At 40.5% G+C, this 23,315-nt stretch overlaps 1 protein-coding gene across 1 annotated transcript in view; it reads right to left on the bottom strand.

The window, feature by feature from the left end:
* Positions 1-23,315, bottom strand: part of LOC105455189 — a 96,087-nt gene that overhangs the window by 41,515 nt on the left and 31,257 nt on the right. The window contains exon 3 of the mRNA XM_011698309.1: positions 19,672-19,810. Within this exon, the coding sequence (XP_011696611.1) occupies positions 19,672-19,810 (139 nt within the window). The remainder of the gene's footprint in view (positions 1-19,671; positions 19,811-23,315) is intronic.

Here is a 23,315-nt window from a genome sequence, read left to right as displayed (position 1 = left end):
ATGAATCGCGAATAAGAATTACGAGCGTATATGATTTTTAATGGACTCGTATACATTTTTAAATTGTATAAATTTTACATACTTCTTTTACAGTATACAGCGTGTTCCAAAACTCTTCATTAATATTTCAAGGCGTGAAAGAAAATGAAATTTTGAACTAAAAGTTCCTTTATTAATTTTAGCTTAGACCATTATTTACAGAGTTATTAACGAATAAAGTTAATCAATTAGATTGCGTTTAGTCGAAGTACGAAAGAGCGTAGCATGCCATGCGTTTTCGCGTTTACTTCTCTCGATTAAAATTTCATTCTAATTTTTCTCTCTCTCTCTCTCTCTCTCTCTCTCTCTCTGAGCCAAAATTGATAAAGAATCTTTTAGTTTAAAATTTTATTCTCTGTCACGCCTTAAAATATTAATTAAGAGTTTCGGAACACCCTGTATAATAATACGACTTTATTGTCTCCAGCTTGTGAAAATAGACCGAGAGATAAGTGCTGAGTAAAAAAGTTGCAAAATATTGCAAATGTTTCGCAATCATTTCGGCAGGACGTATTGTTTCGAAAAGCGAGGTGACACGATACGTGACGCGCAACTAATTGCTGTTGAATTAGGTTTGCGTAGCAGCGCGTTCCCAATACAATATAACTCACTGACATACATTGATTTAATTAGCAATTAAAACTTCACGAGAGTACCGAGCGAAAGGATTGTGCGTATACGTTTCTCGTGTTTTCGTTCTCATATGATGTTACGTAGCGCTGCTGTGATTATCCTGACACGCGATCACGTTGTCATACTGTGAAAATTTAATAATCGACTATATTACTAACATATATCCATCGAAAAATTTAAATTTGTCATTAATTTAGTTATTTAATTTATATTTTTTATAACAATATTAATCTTGTTAATACCCAGCATCTGTAAAATTTCAAAGACGTACACTGCGTTATATTCTTATTATTAAATATGGCTATTTTTTTCTTTTATTTATTTATTCCATTGTTTCTTCTTTCTTCCTTTCTACAGTCCCCTCCCCTTTACTTTAAATTAAGATTAATTCGGCAGCGTTTTGTAACGTGACGTGTCCGTCTTGTCTCCCGGGTGGCGATCTCGAAGTTGGCTTTCGCGTTTCAGCGAAACTCAACGGCGAAACAGACCGACGATGGTTAAATTCGTATCCCCGCAATGCTTCGTGTTGCGGCCGCGGTAGTTGCAGTAGCTTGTTTTCCTTGCAACCTTCCTCGCTTCCTCCTCCGTCGACGTCCAGTATCCCCCATGCCCCAGCCCCCCCGTCGGCATTCCGCAGACCTGGCTGTAACACGCTCGTACGATCGTTGTCGAGGAAATGAATTTTCTTCAACGAGAGTTCTCAGGGCACCCTTACGTGTCTTAGGTGAAACGTGTAGAGCAGGCGAGGGAGGGACTCCCAGCTTCCTAAGCTTGACTTCCGCCCGCTCCTTTTTGGTCGTAACGGCGACTGCGCGACGAGATAATAGGTGCAGAGAAAAACGTAATGGGCCAGACGGGCGAACGTTTACGTTTATTACGGCGTAAAATTTCATACGAGAGAAGGGATATATATATATATCTCGTTGCGGGATAAAATCGTCCCACTTTCCGCAAATTTCGACGAGTGTCATCCGGCGTCGATAATGAAATTATTGCGGTCGTAATCGCCGCAATACGAAGCTGGTGGTATATTTATCGTCGGAAAAGCCATTTCTGCTTAATTAGCTCTTTCGACATACCGTCGCGTAACTATTGAAACACTGTCATAAGCCGCGGGGGTCTTGCGTGTGTGTGTCGATTCGATACGCGATCGACCAACACGCGAGGGCGATGTAAGATAAAGAAGTGAGAAGGGGAATCGCGATGATTGCAACACGATGTGTAAATTGTTGGTAGAACAAGCAACCTCTAGCCCGGGCAATCTTCGCGATATATTTATGAAGCAAATTTATGGTTTTGCTCGGCAAGATCTTTGGGAACGCTCGTTCCCCTTTAATTTTCTCTCGTAGAGTCACTCTCTCGAGTCTCATATAAGGGATGCTCGTAAATCAAGAGCCCGCGTACTATGTATATCGATCGGACTCACCGACAATCGTCGCAATATTCCAGTTTTGTGTTGCACAATGTAAATTGCACAATTAAATATTTTAACATTTTCTTCGATTGTTGTTAATTATTAAATATTATTTGAATTTTTTTAGAATTTTTCATTATTTTTTAAATAAGAAGTGGAATCTTTAAGGGAGCTTTATTACTAAATATATCCAATATTAAAAATTGGAAAATAATGACCAATCTTTTGATAATTGATTTAATTATTGATTTTAATTTTTTAAAATCAATTATCAAAAGATTGATCATTATTTTCCCAATTTTTAGTAGATATTGATGTTATTTAGTAATGAAGCTCTCCTAAATTAAGATTTTGCTTAATAAATTGATTTTAAATTTTAAAAAAGATAACTTTTTAAAAATACATTTTATAAAAGAAACAAAGTAGATTTTATATTAAACGTATTCTTGTCAAGTGTTTCTAATTAATTTCAAGTTTACAGATGCAATTAATAACGTACACTTATCGTAATGTCGGCAATTTGTCACGAGAATTAATGGCATGTGACAGACCGGGTTGCAATATATTCCTTTTTGTTGCAACAGTGATGATGCGTCAAAAATACGTCGTATCATCTGGTGAATTCACCTCCGAGATGTAGGTTTCTTCGTCTCGAGTAACGTCAGATAAGAGGGAGATATATCCCGGGAAGGAGCCCGATGTCGTTTCTCTCGGTTTTTCCTTCTTTAAACGATTCCCTTTGAACGGGGCTGGCATGAATATTTATGGCCTCATGAATATTTACGATACTCCAAGGTACGCGTGCATGCTGGAACGTCGTTATAACGTATGTACGTAGATACATACGTATATACGCGTATTGGCCGGAAAATAGGAATACTTCGGCGTTTTGCGACAATGCGCAAGATTAATGGGATTGTTGCAATGTGATATCGTGCGATGCGCAATTGACGAAATACTAATCGTTACACGTGACGGATGGTATTGTTGAAGTATCTAAAAATTTAATATCAAAAATAATTTTGTTGATCTATCAAAATAATTACGTAGAACGCTCAAACTGAATCTTAGAATATCAAAATCTTTTGCAGTATTTACTCGAAATTATTTTCAAATCGGTATCTAACTAAATTTTCAGATACTTCAGCAAAATCGTTCTTTTCGTATTATCTTTGCAATATGTCTCCTTCTTTTCCTTCGGGTAGAATTAGTTATATACTTAAGCGATTTATACATAAAACAGGGAAAGTAAGAAAATGAAATCACGTTCGAGAGACATTTATTTTTTTTATCAATCACATTCGAATATCTACGCCTATTGTCTTTTACACTTTTGTTTTAAAAGAAACAACAATAAGCTAATAACAGTCTTTCAGCCAATCTTACAAATAGAAAATTTGTGATAGATTTTTTCTAAGACTCTAGGAGTCTCTAAGATCTCTAGATCGATGTATATCAAATATTCTTTTTATTTTAAAAAAATTGAACTTTTCTCGTAGGAAGTGATATAATCTAATTTATTATTGCACAGCAATTAACGATTTATTTACTATGTACATTGCATCTTAATTAATGACGAAGTATTTCCATTCGGAAGTTTTTAATAGTAGCAGTAGTTACGGTGTTCGAGCAAAATGAGAATTCCAGGGAAAGTACGATGTTTTAGTACTATTATCTTCGTGATTTACTTACTCATGTTCCAGAGAATCTGCAGTACTATTTTCAGGCTAAGTAGAGAAACATATAAATTTTCCTTTCCGTAGTAGTTGCCGCTTGGCATTTACACCGTTCTGGTTTTCTTCCTCGGTACTCCGCTCGCGGCGAGATCGTATTTCATCGGGACGATAACAACACAAGATTAATAATTTAGGAGTTTCGCATCAAAAAGTGATACGGTCAAATCGATTCCGATTAAAATGACGAGGTTGTTACAAATTTTGTATATATAATCGGGAATGTAAAATTGACGCTTTTATTTCTTTTAATTTTATTTTTTAAATATCTGGTAGTCAAAATTTTTTAAAAATGTATCCATCAGAGAGTTAGACTCTTCGGAGAAGGAGAAGGGCTCCAACGGCTGTATTAAAATTTGGAAAATTAAACTTCTAACTTCACAGAAGCGAAGTATTTACCCGCAGTTGAAGCATCTCCGTGCTTATCGCTTGCTTTATATAAAGGGAAAGTATCGGAACGTGAAATATTACAACTACAAAGCGCGCGGTACGTTTACTCAAGGGTATTACAACCCCCGAGCGGTACCAATTGGTTCTTCAATCATTTCAATTTCCCGGCGAGCGTTTCTTTCGCAACACCCCGGCGAAATTAATTTTCCCACTCCGTCTATGCCGTGCCGGTATAATAACATTCATTAAATATATCAGATTCGCGTAGAAAAATGTATACTTTTTACACAAATGTCCCGCGATAGTTAAACAATGTAATTTTACTACGTCATAATTGCAACTTTTTACTTATTTTATATGAATATATTTATTTCATATTTTATAAGAAATTTTTCACCGCATTGCGTATTCAATTTAAATAGTTTTAATAATAATTGCATTACGAGATGTAATAATTAATTATTATCATCAGACGAATTAATTCGATATGGAAATAATACAGACGCCCCCCTTCCCCCCGATCCCTTTGAACGTTTCGAATCATCGTGTTTGACAGATTATTAGGTGACTATCTCATATATCTCATGGATCTTAATATTCCAGCAGGCAATGATACAGACACGCGTACATAGCGGCTGATTACGAGGCTGTCCCTTTGACCCAGCGAGAGCCGCTCTTAATCATGGAAAGCGATGTTATCTACATATCCGATTAAATAGTTTGATCTACACAGTCACGCACATATATACGCAGATCTCCTCGCCTAATGGTCTTTATGAAGGTATCGTGTATCGGTCATCTATCGAATGCCCTGTCAAATCTAAACGTTTTCAATTATTAAAGGATGACATTATATTTCAGAATAAAGTCACGTATTCTACGATCGCAGTAATAATCCCACATAATATTTTGCACGTCATAAATTATTTTCAAATCTTACTTTGCACGATTTGCACAACGATTTGCAGAACAAAAGAATTACAATTAAATCAACTTTTCGGAATTTCGAAACCACTTCTACTATCGTGACGTCTCATTTAGAGCAAATGAAGAGATTTTCAAATCTCGCGACTCGCTGAAATTTGGCAAATTTGATTTGGCAGATCGGGAGCTCGATATTGCTGCATCAGTTACATCTATTCGTAAGGATTTCATCCAAAAATGAATCCGCGAGGATTCTAGGGCTCTCGCAAATTTTCGCACGGAAGAAAGTACGCTCGTCGACATTCGTGGGCCACGGATTTCTGTCTGAGGCAACGATTGTGGGTCGGTCTTGCGGTTTATTCGAGCGGAAACATCGCGTTCAATCGTGGTAGACGCTTCGAAGAGATTCGGTCCGATCTTTTCCCCTTATCCTCTGTAGTATCTCCTTTTGCTATTTGTCTGAGAAAGGGAAAAAGACAGAGAGGAGAGAGAGAGAGAGAGAGATACAGAGAAAGGAGAAAAAGTCACGAACGTATCTCGCGAGTATTCTACGCGCGAATATCCCGAGCGTCTTTTCGCGAGCCGCCGCCGCCGCCGCCGCAGCTACACGGGAAGTTGCAAAGTGCGGCGAAACGAGGGCGAATGCTAAATTTTCACGAAAAGCATCGTCGAGCTGTTACAAGAAGGCACGACGAGTATGCGCCGCGTTTCTTGTTGAACTCGACGGGAGATAAATTGTAGGGTTTCTACAGCCTTGTCCAAAAGGAAAGGCGCGCCTTTAATAAACTATAGTCGATCTTCGCAAATTAAGAGACGAGGTTAATTCTGTCGTTGAATTGTAATAAACGTCGAAGCTGGGTTTTGCTAGTAAAATATTTTTATTATTATTATTTTATTACATTTTTATCTAATCAAATCTTTTTTCCTAATTAACCTTAAAAGATTAAATACTAGTTTTCAATTAAAATAAAATTTTGATTATTAATAAAGAATTATGAGAGACGCGTCGAGCTACCGTAATTCGTATTTACAAATTTGTCTTTACTTTTGGCTAAGCCTGTAATATTTGCAGTCATGTCTGCTCTTGCTTTCCACTATGAATATACTCATTGTTTCTCCTGCTACAACAAATTCACGGAATACACGTCGCAAATCGAGTTAATATTGGGAAGCAACTGCGTCGGTTCGCGCTTAATTCAATCATCTCGACCTATGTAACCTACGTTCCTACGTGCAGTGTCGCGCATAGAGAACCGTGCCTGGTCTACATTGTTACTCTCTCTATATAAATTAAACTGGGATATATAATGGTATACAAACTTTAATCTGTCTCTATCCATGCTATCGGACACTGTGCGCGGGAGAGTGCGGCATGTGCGCGAGAGAAAAACCAATTTATTCCAGCGTATATATCGTAGAATAAACGATTCGCATTGTTCCTCGCTTCTGACGTCACGCGGATTCGGTTTACGGCTTCGATGAAGAGAATCGGGACCTTGAGGTCCCAGAATCCCAAATAGCCCCGGGAGGGGCAAGGGGGAGGAATCTCAGGATAATCCCGAGGAAATCTGGGGCCGTCGCGTCGCGGGATCAGGTGCCGCAAGCTACATATACACAACGAAATCCCGTCTCGCGCGCTCGCGATAAGCCCGGACGCCTCTCCTCATCAGCATGATAAATAAACGCGAAAGTAAATACAAGTGTACCGCGACGAGCGAATATATCCCCCTTAGATCGAGATAAGCGCGCCCGGAGTACACTTATCTGTCGCCGGATACATAATCTCCCGTCCCTTCCGTTCCCTCCGGATTCCCTCGAAGTTTCTGCGAGCGCGCAAGAGAGAGAGAGAAAGGGTAAGGAATAAAGAGACAGAGAGCATCCCAGGTATCGTTATCATAGAAATCGCGATATTACGCGGCATATGGCCGCGCTGTATTAGTAAGCAGAGACGGTAGAGCGCACACTGGATTTCATCGTTTTCATCTTTCTCCTTCGTTCCGCGCTCATGTTACCCCCGCCTCCCTCACGCCTTTCGCTCCCTCAGCTCCTCAGTCGACTTTCCCTGCGTGTCTCGAACACCTTTTTACATCTCTTCTCACCCCTTCTACCTGCTTTCCTAACGGCGGCGGCTCTTTTGTCGAGAATTTATCCACTCAGATATCGGCCGTGTCTTCGTATAACTCTCGGATTTCCAGCCGTCTTTTCTTTCTTTTCCTTTTTCCTCCCCTTGCGCTCCCATCCTCCTCTCTCCCACCCCGCTGTCTCCCCTTTTTTCTATTCTCTCTTTTCATCCGTTCGCCGTCACCCCAGAGAGAGGTTCGAAGGTTCGATCTCTGACCGTTCGTCGTCTTTCCGATCTTATGTTTCAACGTTTCAGACATTTCAGATTCAAGAAGTCTCTACGGTCGATCGTTGCCGCGATTCAAAGCCTACACGTATTCTCCTCCTTTTTTGAATCCTCCCTTCTGTTCGCTCCGGCTACGCTAGATGACACTTCGCATTCTTTTTTTCTCACGATGTCTCGCATCGGCGAGCAGGTCCTACTTCGTCGTACGAGCGGTGAAAATTTTCTCACTCAGCATGAATAACAAGTATCCTAGAACTTTTAGCTATCCGTTTATTATCGATTATCTCGATATACTCCAACATGCATCTCACGTCAAAATTTATGCGATAAATGTGTATTAAATGCATATTTTTATGTTAAGATTATTTAATTAAAAAACCTAATTAATTTATAATTAAGTTGAAGAGTGTTTAATTATGCACTGTTAAAAAACTTTTATATGTTGAAGATGGTCCAAAAATGTGTTGAAATGTACAAAATTTTTTAATTATATATCAACTTTATTTTAATCTTATTGACTTGCTCACCGCTTACCGCGTTTGATTCTCACTCGTCCTTTATTATGTTTTATTACATTTAATGTTACATTTTAATCATTTTATTGTATTTTATTACATTTAATTACATTTAATGTCCTCGAGTCGAGTTAATTGCTTTTTTTAATTAGATACGCAATATTATCGTATATAGGGTATCGTTATCGTTGTCCATTGCAAGGACACAACAACGGAAAACTGCTTGAAAAAGTCGGAGGGGATCAAAGGGGTTAATGGGGTGCAAATTGTAATCTTACTTCTACATTCTCACAGTTGGTTATACCGGGCTTCCTCGGAGCTCCATCTTGTCGAACTTTTCTTTCGTCGGTCTTGCTTCCGCGGCCCTCGGTAGAAATTTATCCACTTACTTATCTGACGTACTGAAGCTCCAAGGGGAATATCCTTCTTGTGTGTGGGTCCCGGTCGAAAATTCAATCTTTGACTATGTTCGACATCTTTACTACTTCAAAAGGCCTTCCCTCTATCTTCGTCGAAAATTCGCGCACGGGTATTATATTAAGGTAGAGTAAAGAGAAGTATGCTTTCGCGGAATGAATACCGCGAGGGAATTTAATTTGACACATTTTAGGTTTCATACTAATCTGGCAGATTTTGCAACACATTTTCGTGAATCGCGCTGGCACACGTGACTTTTCATAATTATTTCATAGTATTTGTATTCACCTGCGATGTATAATTTTTCCAGCTTATAAAAAGACCAATTATTGTTATTAATTTTATAATTAATAATTCAATTCAGTTTTCCGTGAAAGTTCGCTCGTTGGATATAAACTTTGGAAAAATCGACCTCCTCGCTCTTTTAAGTCCCGTTTCTTGATCTTTCTTAATTTATGGCATTCAATTGCGATGACAACGTTGCGTAATATCGTTAGTCGTATAAATTTCGCAAGTGAAACTTTGCGAAGTCGTCGCGAAATCTGGCCGCGTCACTGCTTGCTATATTTTAATGCAGCGGCCCAGAAGTCAGCTCGAGAGACGTATCGAGGCTGAAGCCTCGGTATGACTTGCGAGCTGGCTTCTCTTTGATATCGCTTTTCCTCTTTATCCTCCTCCCTCCCCTCCCCCGCGCCACCCCTGCCCATTTCCCTCATTCTCTTTTCTTCCGCGGCGTAAGCTTTTTACTCGCAGAATTCTCGTCGCGCAGGATGAGTCTGGAGGTTATCTACTGTCGATTGACCGGTACTGGCAGCACGCCAAATCCTTTTGGCCATCCTTACGCGGCCTAACTTCTCCTTTTATCTATTCCTCTTTCTCTTTCTCTCTCTCTCTCTCTCTTCCCCTCTCTTCTTCCGTTTCTCGCACCTTTTTCACACCGTCCTCATTTCTTCTTCGATCCTGAACCGTCCCGCCATTACTTCACCAGCGTCTTTTCTTCCTTTATCGTTCCGATGCGTTCCCTTTGTCATCATGCGCTGTATTTGACAGATGCTTTCTTGTTTTTCCCTGTTTCTCTCTCTCTTCTGTCTTTGTATTCTCTTCAGTTTTGTACTTTTGTTTCGAGAGTCTTCTGTACACTTTACCCTCATTCCCAAAACGCCCATCGCTCTTGATTATCCCTGGGAGATTTCGAGTTAGATTTTTCAACTCGAATTTTCGTCGAAGAAATCAGATGAAATCAACCTTGAGAATTTATTAGATTAACTTATTCTAATCATTTAATTTAATTTGCAGTGAGAAAAATATAAACTTCATATTTTTAATAAAGAAAAAGGTCAAGTATAATAGTACTTGATTTTGATACTGCATAAGTATGACAGAGTGTGTAGTTTCCGTTATAAGCTTGTTCCAAGCTGCTATGGCTTCTCTGATTTAATCGTAAATTTGAACACAAGTAATTTATAAAAATACTCATTATCATTTCTTCTGATTTCGCCTATTTTTCTTTTTCAGATCGAGTGTTTTAAGTAAAGTTTAACGGAAGATCGTCATATATCGGCAACGAAGTACCCGCTGGAAATTCTGTCTCATCATTATCGAAGGTAAGCGATCTAACGGACTTGCTTCTGAGCGCCGACGATCGTTCTTCGGCTCCTCGTCTGCGATCTAAATTTCTTTCCGCCATCCACGTTTCACATTACTGCCGTCTGGATGGTCTCACGAAGAAAGAACTCGGGCTAGACTCATCTACTTTTTCTTTTTTTTTTTTACTCATCGTTCAAAGCCACGAGGATGCTCTGACAGAATCTGCCGGTCAGGACGCATCGATAAGGGGCTTTTCACGTAGCTTTTCGTAATTCCCATCTAGTCGTCGTTTATCTCGTGCAACTTGTTTATGGTTGCGCCTTTTTGAAATGCCGCCAAGATACTTCATGCAAAAGTTCAATCGATCGGAGCTAATACTGATTAATTACTTTGCTATTATCAGCGAGAAGGGAGGCTCGCTCTTATTATTAAAGTTCTACTCGTTTATTATTGAGACAAGATGTTTTATCATTTCATATATTATTAAAAGAATAATATCATTGAAATAATATAATTAAAATAATATAATTACTTTATTAGGTTATTTTTATTAAATTTTCAATGATTTAAAAAAATATTACCGAGAAAATTTAGCTTTATGAATCTGTAAAACTAAAATATCTATATAATAATTTAACGTACATATTTGATAACATATTAAATATAAAATATAAAATTTCATATGAAAGTTAAATTATTTCAGTATTATTAGGATTAATTAAATCCTTCTTTTTTTTTATTTAAGCGCGATGTTATAAATATCTTCAAAAAGACTGCAATTAATTATATATGAAAAATATATATGTGTATCTATGTGTGTATACATATAATAGAAAGTCGGATAATAGCCTCATTGCGTGTATCTTTTGGCAAGCCTTCGGGAGAGCACTGTAATTTCACAATGTTTCATTGAAGTTTAGGTAGTTTAATTATGCCACTTGTTGTATACCGAATACCTGCATTATCCGTCTTAATATAACTCCGACTCCATTAACTTAATAGCACAAGTCCGGGGATAATTACAAGTTGCATAAATCTAATATCGGTGCAATATCGTTAACTGATCCCATCTGATAACGCCGCGATAATGACGTAACGATTGCGCGTTGCGCTACGAATCAATATCCACGTATCGATTATTAAATTATACGAAGCCGCGCGCTTCGCAAAAGCTGGAACACTGTTAGAACCTCATTACGATATCGTGCAGCGCATTTTCGTTATTGCATTTAATGCACGTTACGATTTGCCAGGGTGCGGCGTGTACTTTTGGTAACAATGTCGTTCGGTTATTACGCCGGCAAACAGAGAGCCGGGCGTGTTACTCCACAACTATATAACTGCGGCGCACGACTCTCGCTGAATTAATTCAGTTCTTAATCTCTGCGTATCGCGTACAATTCCTGTTTATCACGGGAGGGATTTAAATATTCTCCGGAGGAGGAAGTACGGGGTAGAGGGGGCACGGGCCGCACTCGAGACAGTGAGAAGGCGCAGCCCGCGGGGAATATTTTCCGGAGCGTAAAGCTAATTAATGGCGCACGCCGGTCTAATTTATCGCGGTGATATGCGGCGGATAAAGCGGCGAAAGAACGCGGCGTTGTAGCGTATCCGCATTTATACTCTCGTTAAATAAATCCGCCTCCCCGACCCGGAGGGTTCTCCTCTATACGTGCCTCCTAACGTGCCCTCTTTCTCACCCTCCTCCCCTCCCTCCTCCCCGTGAAAAGCCCGAAAGCCGTTCGCAGAATCGCACGCAGGTAAATGGTGGATTCTATACGACTCGGCATGCACACTCGCGTTACGTGCTCCTGCCGCATTTTTCTTTCTTCTTTTTCTTCTTTTTCCTCAGGCAGAGAACATTCAGTCATGTGTATGTGCATAAGCCGGCGCAGACGTTTTTATGCGAGTTCTCGGGCGAACTTATTGGCGTGGTTTACTTATAAAATTTCGAGCCGCGGTAACGAGATGAGCGAGGTGAGCATTTGCGTTGAGAAAAGTATGCTCGATATCATACAGCATGTAACATACATACACACTGAGAGAAAAGTTTGGTATTTGTGACTATTATTACATGGTAAAATAATTATGCTTAGGAGCTCTATTTTCAAACTTATTACTGCTATAATGTTAGTAATTATAATAATTATATTTATAGTGCTACCAAACAAATGTATACAGTTGACACCGAAAATGATTATATACATTATTATAGTTAAATTGGTAATCGTGCAAATATGAAATATTTTTTTACTGTACCACACAAGTTACAATAATGTTCCAGTAATGTAATAACAGTAACAATATTTATAATAATAAAAAGATGCAGTCCATTGCAAGATATGAATTTTAAACGAAAAAAAATCAATACCGAATTTAAACAGAGACAAAAGAAATAATAACACCACAGATCTCACCTTGCTCGCTCGCTCGAATACCGCTGATCGTGCGCTGCATGTTCTTCACTTTCTATATCTACGGTAAATGAATCTCTATATACCCAGTTTTCGGTAGCCGTGTTTTCGCCACTTCAAAATTCGGCGCTTATTGCGCGTATACGCGTTCGCTTAATTAGACACGAACGGAGGATTTCGTGCCACGGTTTACGCCCGCCACGCCACGTGATCTGGCGACGGCATACGGTTTAATAAAGTCCGCGCCGGAAGTTGTTTTGCGATTAACATTCAGCCAAGGGTAATAGAGATGCGAGGAAAAGCATGTATGCGCGGGAATGACGATGCACGCCTGTTTGAGCAGCGAGGAGGAAAAGAGAATGAACACAGGCCGTATAAATTAATCCGTTCGAAATAATAACAAAGTGATAGTTGGGTCATGTGAGCATTCAACTAAACGGGCGATGCAATTTAACCGGGGATTTTTTCTCCCCTCTTTCCCCTCATTTTTCACAGATCGCAACGTTCGTTCGCGTCTCCTCTGCCACCTTATTTTTGTGAAAAATTATTATATTATCATCAATTTTATTATTATTATTCGCTACTGGCGTTATTATTGTTAAAGTTTTTTTGAGAGTAATATATCGTACAAAATAAATTTTTTTATTATAATATAATATTAAATATGAAAAAAGAAAGGAGGTAATGTATTAATTGAATGCACACATTTGTAAATTTTTTTACCATCAAAAGCCCGTTATTTCTGGCGGATATTAAGCTTTCATTACGCTGTTATGCATAATAAGTTGAAGATCGGCAAACAATTAATGCAAATGCCTCACAACGCGAAAAAAACGCAAGACTGACGGGTGATACTAATCTTTTAATCCGAAAACAATGGTTATATAGCCGGCAATTTTTATTGGCGCACAGAGCGATTCCATTCATCGCTCCGTCACGCCGCAAATAACTTTTTTTTTCCCTCCCCCCTCGACGATGGGCAGTCGGCACGAATTATGGAAAGGGTTAAATTGGCATTTACCGAAACGAAATCGCGCGCACAGTATTGTACTCGCGGAAGTGCTATCGGCTTTAATTAAGCAATCACGCGTCGGCCACAAATGATCAATCCGCGTGCGCACGCGAGTACGCGAGGTCGTTTCCCGTTTCCCCTCCCAATCGTCCCACCCCGCGCCTGCCTTTTTGATCGAGGCTGATTTTCATTAGGGTACATCCTCCACCAATCGAGTGTCCGTAATCAATTCGCAAGCGCAACGAGCTGCTCGTCGCGGCGTGCGTAACGCCCGCGTTTGTTGCATCCCAATTATGCACCTCGCCGGAATTATACTCGACGCTCGTTCAATCGACGGGTGAACGCGCATCGATACTTTCGTCCTCTGTGTTTTCCGTTAAATCTTCCGTTCAAACCACCGGTTTGTTACGCGAAGATTTAACGTTCGGACGTCGCGTGGGAATAAAAACCACGTAAACGCGCTGCTTCTCCGAGCGTTCGCCGTTAGTTTGCTGTTAGGAATATCAATCGTTTGCAACACGACAGCAAGTTCGGTCAAAATCTAGCGCGATTACAAGAGCCGATTATCTGTACGGTTTTTAACCGAAGATTTATGATTATCCGAGTATTGCTTAAAAAAATGTTTGAATGTCCGAATAGCTCAATCTAATAAAAAGGCAGGCATTCAGACAGGAAAAAATAGTCAAAAAGATTGAAAGCTTAAAAGAAAAATAGTTGAAAGAATTAAAAAAGGAAGCTAGATTATGCTCCATTTTATCTCTTTCTTAACACCGTACCTTTCAATTAATTCTGATAATTGGGAGTCTATATGAAGAATAAAAAATTGAGGTATTGAATGCGCACGTAGAATTACGTATAATCGTATAATATTAGAATGGCTTGATCTGTTGAATTGCAATATAATGGGAAATTGTTCTATCTATAACGAAAATGATCTACTTCCGGCATTGTCTGCGAGCTATCGATCGACCGTATTGTGCGTGGTCTGACATTATTACTGTACATGCTGCTGGATATATCGCTAATTAGGTTGCGCTTAATTATAATCAATAAGCACGCGATAATAATTTGCCATAAATTAGCCTTTTTAATAATAGATCTTTGATCGCAATAATTTATGCTAATTCGACTTCTTATATTAAAGATTAAAAATCTTGAAAACAATAATTTATGCTGAAATTCAATTCCTTATATTAAAGATTAAAAATCTTGAGAGACATCAGTAAATTATTAGATATTATTTTAGATTATAAAAGAATTTCTTTCTGCAAATTTATGCGAGTTGCAAAATATCGATGATATTATATCTAAATTTAAACAAATATACATTTAAAAAAATGTAATAGACAAGAGCAACGCGTTTTGATTAATAAATGAATTTAAACGCTTTGATAATCGAATAAAAAAGATCGCGGTTTTATCCGACTTGATTGCTTTCGTCGGTCGACTTATGTTATCGAGAGATTGCGAAAGAGTTGGCAGGGTGTCGCGGAAGACGAACGATCGAGGGGACATCAAATTCTCGATGACGTCTCATGTATAATCCAAGAGTCTGTATCTTCTCGAGAAAACGTCATCCTGTTCGCGGATATGCTTTCCAGATTAAGTATAGATGTTTCTGTTTTTGCATCTACGATACACTTTCGCGTCGCGATATCCTAATGAGATTTCTGAATTTTCATTACATAGCCAAGATAGCGCCGCCTTGCAGTACGCGCGATGAAAATTGTGTTACATGCAATATGTACTTCATATGCATTATATGAATACGAAATTGAAGTAATTAATCGTGTTAAAATTGGATGGTCGAATGCAACGGAACGTCGGTTTTGTAACTAATTTAAAGTTTAATATCTCGGTTAAAGAAGCTAACTTGTTTCAGCTATTTCTCAACCGTCTTAGTTTTCTGGTTCACAATGTGTACATATAATACCCGCAAAAATCCATTTATACGGCCTTAGCCATAAGTATTATTAAGCATCCTCAATTTATTGCATTTTCTTGGGAAAGGCAGCAATAAAAGCCAAACGAAGTTTAACAAAATATTAAAATCATTACAGAAATAAATTTATTTTTCAATAAAACTGCCTTTTAATTTATTTTTCATTAAATATAGAATATTTGCGTTAATTTATGGGGGATGCTTTATACTTGATCAAGGCTGTATAATAATTAGCGACTGAAATAATAACTGTTGTAGCAATAAAGCACGTACAGCCGGCCTTAATGTTTAACAATAGACATACACTGAAAAGGAACATTTGTTTGCAATGTTTCCATTCAGATGACTTTTTACGGTCGTGGAAATGCGGAGAATAGCTAGTAAACCAGACAGAAAGACGCTTCATTAAGCTGCTCGCGTTATATATACGAAGATATATGCGGCTTTTCCAGTCGTTTTATACATTTTTTTTTCTGGAATGCTCTTCTTTTCATATGTTGTTCAAATACGCGTATACGGTCATATGTACTCTTCATTATGAGAAATATCAGCGAGACCCCAAAGGGTATAAAGCGCCGGCTCGACGAGAGAGAGAGAGAGAGAGAGAGAGAAGAGAGAGGAGAGAGAGAGAGAGAGAGAAATAGTCGCGCTTTTTCGCAACTGCATAAATTATGCTCGTTTGCCTCGGTAAACCGGTTTTTACCAAGGCAAACGCTCTTGCGTACGAGCGGATATTAAATTCTTACTCGCAAATTGTCGGCGAAATGAAGCGTGCACTTGACTTCCTTGTCTTTAATAATTCCGCCGTAAGTACTCGCAAGTATTAACAACAACGGTGAAATCCCCATTAACGGTCCGCGCGACGATGCGCCTCGCATTTTTTCGAATTAATAAAGAACAATTTCCGCGCGTAAAGGAACAGCTGGCACATATAATTGAGCCCGCGAGCGCATACAATTCTCTATATTTCCTCCCTTCCCCTTCCCTCCTCCACCCGCAAGATCTCGCGCAATATTCGCGAGAATTCATCTCCGAATAATATTTTCGCTGCACATGCGTCGCTTTTTTTAATATCGCGCGCGCCGACACAAAGGCCATTTACAAATTACGTGTCTTTCATTCATCGCAAAACTAATCCCGACGCGGAATGGTATGCGAAAAGCGTTTCCGAGGGGCGCTCCCGCGAATTTTTTTCATTGTGTTTCGGGAGCGGAGAGTCGGCGAGCACTCTCGCGCCGTTTCAATTACTTTATGCAAACGTCGCGATTCCGTAATTTTCCGCCCGTATCGATCAACACGAACCGCCATCGTGTTTACGAAAACTCTTTTCTCGTTACAGGCCGCGTTCGCGTAACTATTTCCCATCGCAACGCTCGTGCTGTAGTTGTTTCGAGAGGAGGGGCGGGGGGAGGAAGGGGGAAAATTGACGCACCTCAATACACATCGACGTGCTTACACGCGAAAAATCGAGCCTTACATAAAAAAGATTTTATTCCGTTCCATTCACGGACGTCGCCGTTGGACGGCTCGATCAATTTCACTTCGAGTATATGACGTATAACAACGTCGATGTGCTCGCGAGAAAACAATCGAACGCGCAGTCACGGGACGTGCGAAAAATCTGCATTCGATCGGCGGGCGCGATCGTAACATCGCGCGACATTTGCGCGAGCAAATTCGGACTCGAGCGAATCGAGAGCGGAGATAGGCTCGCCACTCTCGCGAAAATATTCGACGGGACGCAGGCGAATATGGTTTTTTCGACCTTTTTTTTTTTTGATGATGTATCGTGATAAACGATGTAACTTTTTTCACCGGGGAAGGCGGGGGAGAGGAGCAGTTCCTGTGGCACCTTCGCCACGGACAGAAACAAATTTTGCCCAGTCGACAGGGCTCGCAGAACTGAACAGTTCGTTCTCTTCTCGCTGTTACGCGCTTCTTTTTTTCCTCTCTGCTCAGTTTCCGTTTCCTCTTCCCCCTCCCCATCCCCCGCTCTCGCTTTTTTCCGTCTCGTTCTCTAAAACGTTGTACAATTGGTCAAATCGCTACACATATCTCCCTTTGTTAAAACGTTCATTCAAGGTAACAATTTGCTTACTCTCTAAATCTGAATCAGTGGAAAAGTATTGAAAAATCACTGATTGAGTCAGTACCTATAATCTAACTATAATTTCACTAATAATCTATAATTAAACTATTAATATTAATCTATATAATTTTACTGATTACCAGAGAAATACTTGGGATTGATGCATTCAATAAATAACCATCGATAATCAGTGACTATGCACTGATTCAGATTTAAAGAGTAACTATATCATATTATGTTATCCTGTTGTACATTTTTTCTTGTTAACTTGAGTTGTGGACAACTGGTTGAAAAATTCCTGATATAATTCTTAATAAATGACAGAAAATCTGCGAAAAATATATACTCCAAATTAACTCAAGCGCAGCATCGAGATATCGGAACTCAATGTTTAAATAAAGGACAAAGTTATTTCCGCGAAGTCGTCCACCCCCGGGCATTCACCGGTTCGCAGATTTACAGCCTCACCGTCCAATCCATGATATGGCAGTTTCGTCCTGCTCGATAGGTATACAGTGCTTTATCCTGGACATGTCTCGTCACTCCGCGGATGATTTACGCGCGGGGCCCGGTCAAGAATCGAAAGCCGCGAGCGATAGCCCAGAATTGCGGACGCGTTATTTTTTCGAGGGAGCCTATTCATCGGGCACCTGTCGCCCCCGAAACCGGCTTTCATACCCTGGTTACCGGAAAAAGAAAAAGGGATCGCGTTCGTATGGCGGCGACCATTTAATCTCGCGAACCGCGAGCGGAGGCGAAGATAAATTTCGGCGTTGATCGATTCTCGGCGGTGAACGATAACGACGATAATGCCCGGTTTCTCTTCCGCGGCCGCGCGACAAAATCGTGGCATTTAGCCGATTTATTTGTCGGTGGATTTTATTCGAGTTGCTGAATCGGGTAAATTAGTGTCGCTCGATGACCGATTTTCAGCGAGGGGAAACTTGATAAGCGCGGGGGCGGGCGGCCGCGTATTTTACGTGATTCGCGTATGAATTATAATGCACATAATTAAACGGTTAATTGAAACATACAGATTTAATGGCGGCCGGGAGTGGCGGAAACGCGAACGAAATCAGCGTAAGTGTGTTATCGTAAAATGCTGGGCTGGCCACGCACGCGCGCGGCTTTTATCACTTAATTGCCTATTAATGTCCAAATTATTAAAATCGCGCGAAAAGATGCACGCGCCTGTGACAAATTTTTGGAGTAAATTGCAATGAATTTTTCTCTAATCTACATTTATAATTCATGCGGTCAAATAATACAAAAAAAAAAGAGATTTTCCAGCAAGTCTACTAACCACTGCGTATTATAATAAATAGTAATAGAGATATATGTGATGTGGATTGCTCCGAAAATATAATATTTGACGTAATCCGCAGAATATATTTTTGATCGCAAACAAAAGAATTGCAACAACCACTGTGAGAGCAAGCTTTTATTGAAAGAAAATAAATCCAACGTTTTCCTGTGCGAACGTTGTGATAATACAACTGCGATAGGTATTACAAAATATCGAAAAATATTATTAATTGTACGTGTGTCGTTTAATATTATTATATGTATAGAGCAACGAAACAGGGAGTCGCAAATGCGTATGTATAATTAAAAAGTATATTCGGATGGGTGAGCATCCAAGACACGAATTAATGGCGCGAGGATGTGCGGAATGGTCGGTGGCGCGAAACCGGTGGACAACTATTTTACAATAAAACAGCACGCGGGCGTTACCCGAAATAGTTTATCGCGCACAGGTATACATAAATATTCCATAATGGCAGATATTGTTGGCGGTAACTCAAACAGGCAGGCGAGAGAGAGAGAGAGAGAGAGACTCTGTTTGGCGCTCGTGAATTAATGAGATGGTGTAGGATTTTATGCGTAACAGCAGAATATTATCACACGATTACCGATTTATCGTAGAAGAATTATAAGTTAGGAGAGGATCGAATCCATTAAAAACTTTGTAAGCTACTTTTAATCGATTATAAAATTAGCATAATTTGTATTATGAATATGTTTAAATAATATAAATATATGATAGAAGAAAAACTGAAAGAAAATACAAGCACGCGCATTTCGACGCATAAAACCTAATGGAAATTGATTTATATTTAATTCTGTATTTATTCTGTGTTTCTTATATTGGAACGACGAGAGTCTTCCCGGGTATATCATGGTGATATAATTAAGATAGGGAATGGATACTTACAAATCACCGTCAGATTGGCCGTCTGATAAGTGGTGGCGAAGGACGGCGCCTCGGTGGAGACTTCGCATTTGTATTGGCCGGTGCTCTCTAGGGCGAGGTCCTTCAATCTTATCCATCTCTGCTCGCTGTTCGACCGTGTCTACGGACAGAAAGAATACAGGCAATGGGTATTTGCTTTGCTAATGGAGGATTTTTGTATCGGGACGTGATGTTGTCGTGTAGCGACGGATCGGACCAACCCCCCGCTCGCAAGTTAGGGGCTTTACCTACGGCGATTGTGTATAAGCGTACTCCGTGCGCTCCTCCTCCCCCCCTCTCCCTTCCGATATTACACCTCGAGACAATCAACGCTTGATTGCATTGGGCGGGGTAATGGAATTTCTGAAGAAAACGGAATTCAATTTTTTGAAGTCGAGAATGGTTACGGTAACCTCTGAGATACGTGCGCATCTTCTTCGGATAAAATTCGATGTCAAGATTGTAGTTGCAAAGGGACGAATTACAGCGGATGTCAAAACCACGCACGCGAATTATATACAGATGCGTTATTAAACGAAGGCGTTAAGCATAAACATTAGTGAATAAAAAAATAAAATTCTGACGTATAATATATTCTTCACACGACATCAAGATTTTTCTCTTTCGTGTCGAAGTGAAGCGTTTTATTTGCTTCGGCACTTTTAAAGATTTTACACCAAGTGCTTACGCTTTTCCATTTCTCAAAGTCTGCGCGAGTGATACGATTTACATGGCCGTCTCCGACCGCTGTTCAAACAGTCGTGCATTTTGCACAGCTGGCTGCGTGTCGACAGGGTTAATTAGACTCTACCTACTGCGTATCTCTATCTGTCACGTTAGCCGGTGCTCGAAGAGTCGTGCTCCCCGTTATCGGTGCGGTGGTGGCCGAGCGTTGTCTTCGCGGGCCGTGCACCAAACGGCCGTTCACCACGTGCGACTTCATTGATAGCGAGGGGGGGGGGGGGGGAACGTGGAAGGTGCGCGGAAACGTTTGCGGCTTATCGATAATTCATGGCCCGTTACCGGGAGCCCGAGACACGGTCTCGCATTAGGTTCGATTAGGTACATCCGCGGTCCAATTAGTCCTCCGCGATATGCGACGACGAGGCGCGGGGAGCAGGGGGGAGGGGGTGGCTCCCTTTCCTGTCCCGTCATTCAACGTCTATGGGAAATCGAATGTCCGTATCGATCGCCGGAAATGCCGTACACCTCGACATGTCGATATTTCCCGGCCGCGACGTGGTCGATCACTCGGCATCGATCCGCGTCTGTCGGATTATGGAATATTTAATTCCGCGGCGCGCACTAGAGAATCTAATTAATTTTTAATTCCAAAATCTCCGCTTAACCGTCGCCGTGGCGAGCCCAAATTCGATCGCGGCGTACTCTCTAATAACATTATCTATAAATTTGATTGTAATAATTGAGGATTAAATCCAATTAAAATCGAATTCTCCGAATTACAGAATAAATTTTTAATTGCACGAATACGTCCTAAGAAGAACGGTAGCAATTAACGATGAAACAAATAATGGCGAATTATGCTTTCACATTTTTAACATCGTAACATTTTTAAACATCGAATATATACATTCGACGTGCTTATCGCGATTTTAAGTTTCCTCCGTCAGGCTTGACACGAAATGACTCTCGCGCGGAGGGAAGCGGTGGATTATATATCGGCCGCTTTCAATATCCCGTCGTCGAGAGACGACGATCGCGCGGGGAGGCGCAGCGCCGCACCTGCCGCATTCGCTGCCGCACGTCCGATAAAAGCCGTCTCTTTCGTAATTTCCGGCTACATTAACGGCATCTCCGGCGGTCGCCTCGTCGATCTTCCGATATTCTGATAATCCACGCGATCTCAGACGCCAAGGAAAATTGCCGTTGGTAGTGACAGGCAGCCTCCACCCTCCGACCAGCTGGTCCGGATGGCTCGCGGTGACGGCTAATTAAAGTGAATTAGGAATTTCAGCCCGTTCTCGCCATGTACGGAGACGGGAAACTCTTTGATCAGTTTAACATGTCTGTGCGCATACCTATATATTTCTTCATTGTTAGAAATGAATTTCTTATATACAGTTTCTGGCTATATTATATATTAGACGCACGAATTTTGGATAAATCCATCTTGAGTGAACGAAAATGGCAATATTTTTATTTTTACATATTTTTTTTTTTAACGTTTTCAATTCATAAAAACACAATTTTGATAGTATTCAACAATATTAATTTTTTTATTTTTCTAAAATAGAAGGTATATATATTTTTAATACAATATGTAAATCTAATTCTTGAAAATCAATAAATATTAAAAAATGTACGTCTAATAATATTAGGCCAGATACTGTATATTCTTATCACAATTGTTGATTGTCTTCAAAAAATTGCAACACTTTCTGTAGATAATTTCTTTAATAGTAGCGATATATTAATTATTAAAATATTTGTTTGATATTCAATATAAAGCAATATAAAACACGGTAATTGGTTATAGCATAGGCAATTTATTGCTCTGTTACACAAATTATTAGATTTTAACCGATTCCAACAGTTTGGAGGTGGAAGAGCCATTCTGTCCGAGAGCTCGCAATTGCCATCTTTTACAGTCCGTTTTACAAAAGTACGCTTACACAAACGACCATAAGTCGGTTGCCTAATTTCACTCGGCGAATTTCCGCCGGTTCGCGTTTACGAGAGGCGCCTAACGCGCGCAAAAGTTTCCAAGTTGTGCATAATGCGCGTTCCGATGACACGACAGGATAGATTACGCTCGTAAACCGTCGTGGAAGGAACGCATTACGGCCGCGGGAATCGGGAGGAAGCGAACGCTTCCGCGGGAACGACGTTGATATTTATCGGTTCTTTTAATTCCAAGTTGTTAAACTGTTGCGTATACGAACGGCGGTTCGAGGAAGACCGTCGGTCGTAAAACCGACGGTGCTTCATTTAATGATGAGAAGTACTCAAAGTTCCTGGATCGCGTCTGCGAGGCGAGTAGCTCGTGAAAGATGCAGGCATCTCTTTAATAAACAGAAATTCTCATGTCTGAAAGATGGTTTAGAGATATGACCTGTTCTCAATGTAAATCTCCGCTCTCGATGCTCTTCCCTTCCGAGGGAAGAAAGAACCGCGTCGCGCCCTCTCCCCGAGAATAAAATCCTCTCTCTCGGATAAAAGCGCAGCGCGATTGTACACGTCGCTCGGTCGAAATACCTCGGCGTTACGGAGGGCGTAAGATATGTAATTCCTCAAAATGCGCGGCGGCGGAGCTTCACATTATTGTGCGTTTCAGGAAGAGCGGTGCGGATTTTAAGCGCAAGCGAGCGAGCGCTGCCGCGACGGCGCGCGCGGCGTCGCGATGACTCGCGTCTTCTGGCGCTGCTGGCCTTAAGAAGAGCAAAAAGGAAGAAAGAAAAAAAAATAACGAGGCCGACGGGGACTCGCCGGCGTAATTTCCTCGAGGTAATAAACTAAAAGCATCTTTCCCCGGCCGTGTGCCCTTCCACCGAATCCTGCCCATCGTCTGTGTAGCGGCTCGGCTCGGCTCGACTCGCCTCACCTCGCCACGGCTTGATTCACCTCTCGACTCGGCACGGCGCCGTCTAGGTCTCTCTCTCTCTCTC

Source organism: Wasmannia auropunctata, unplaced genomic scaffold (genome assembly GCF_000956235.1).
Source record: "Wasmannia auropunctata unplaced genomic scaffold, wasmannia.A_1.0 LD335921.1, whole genome shotgun sequence".
NCBI lineage: Eukaryota > Metazoa > Arthropoda > Insecta > Hymenoptera > Formicidae > Wasmannia > Wasmannia auropunctata.
Note: the sequence above shows the minus strand (reverse complement) of the source record. Positions and strands in the feature narration are given on the sequence as shown.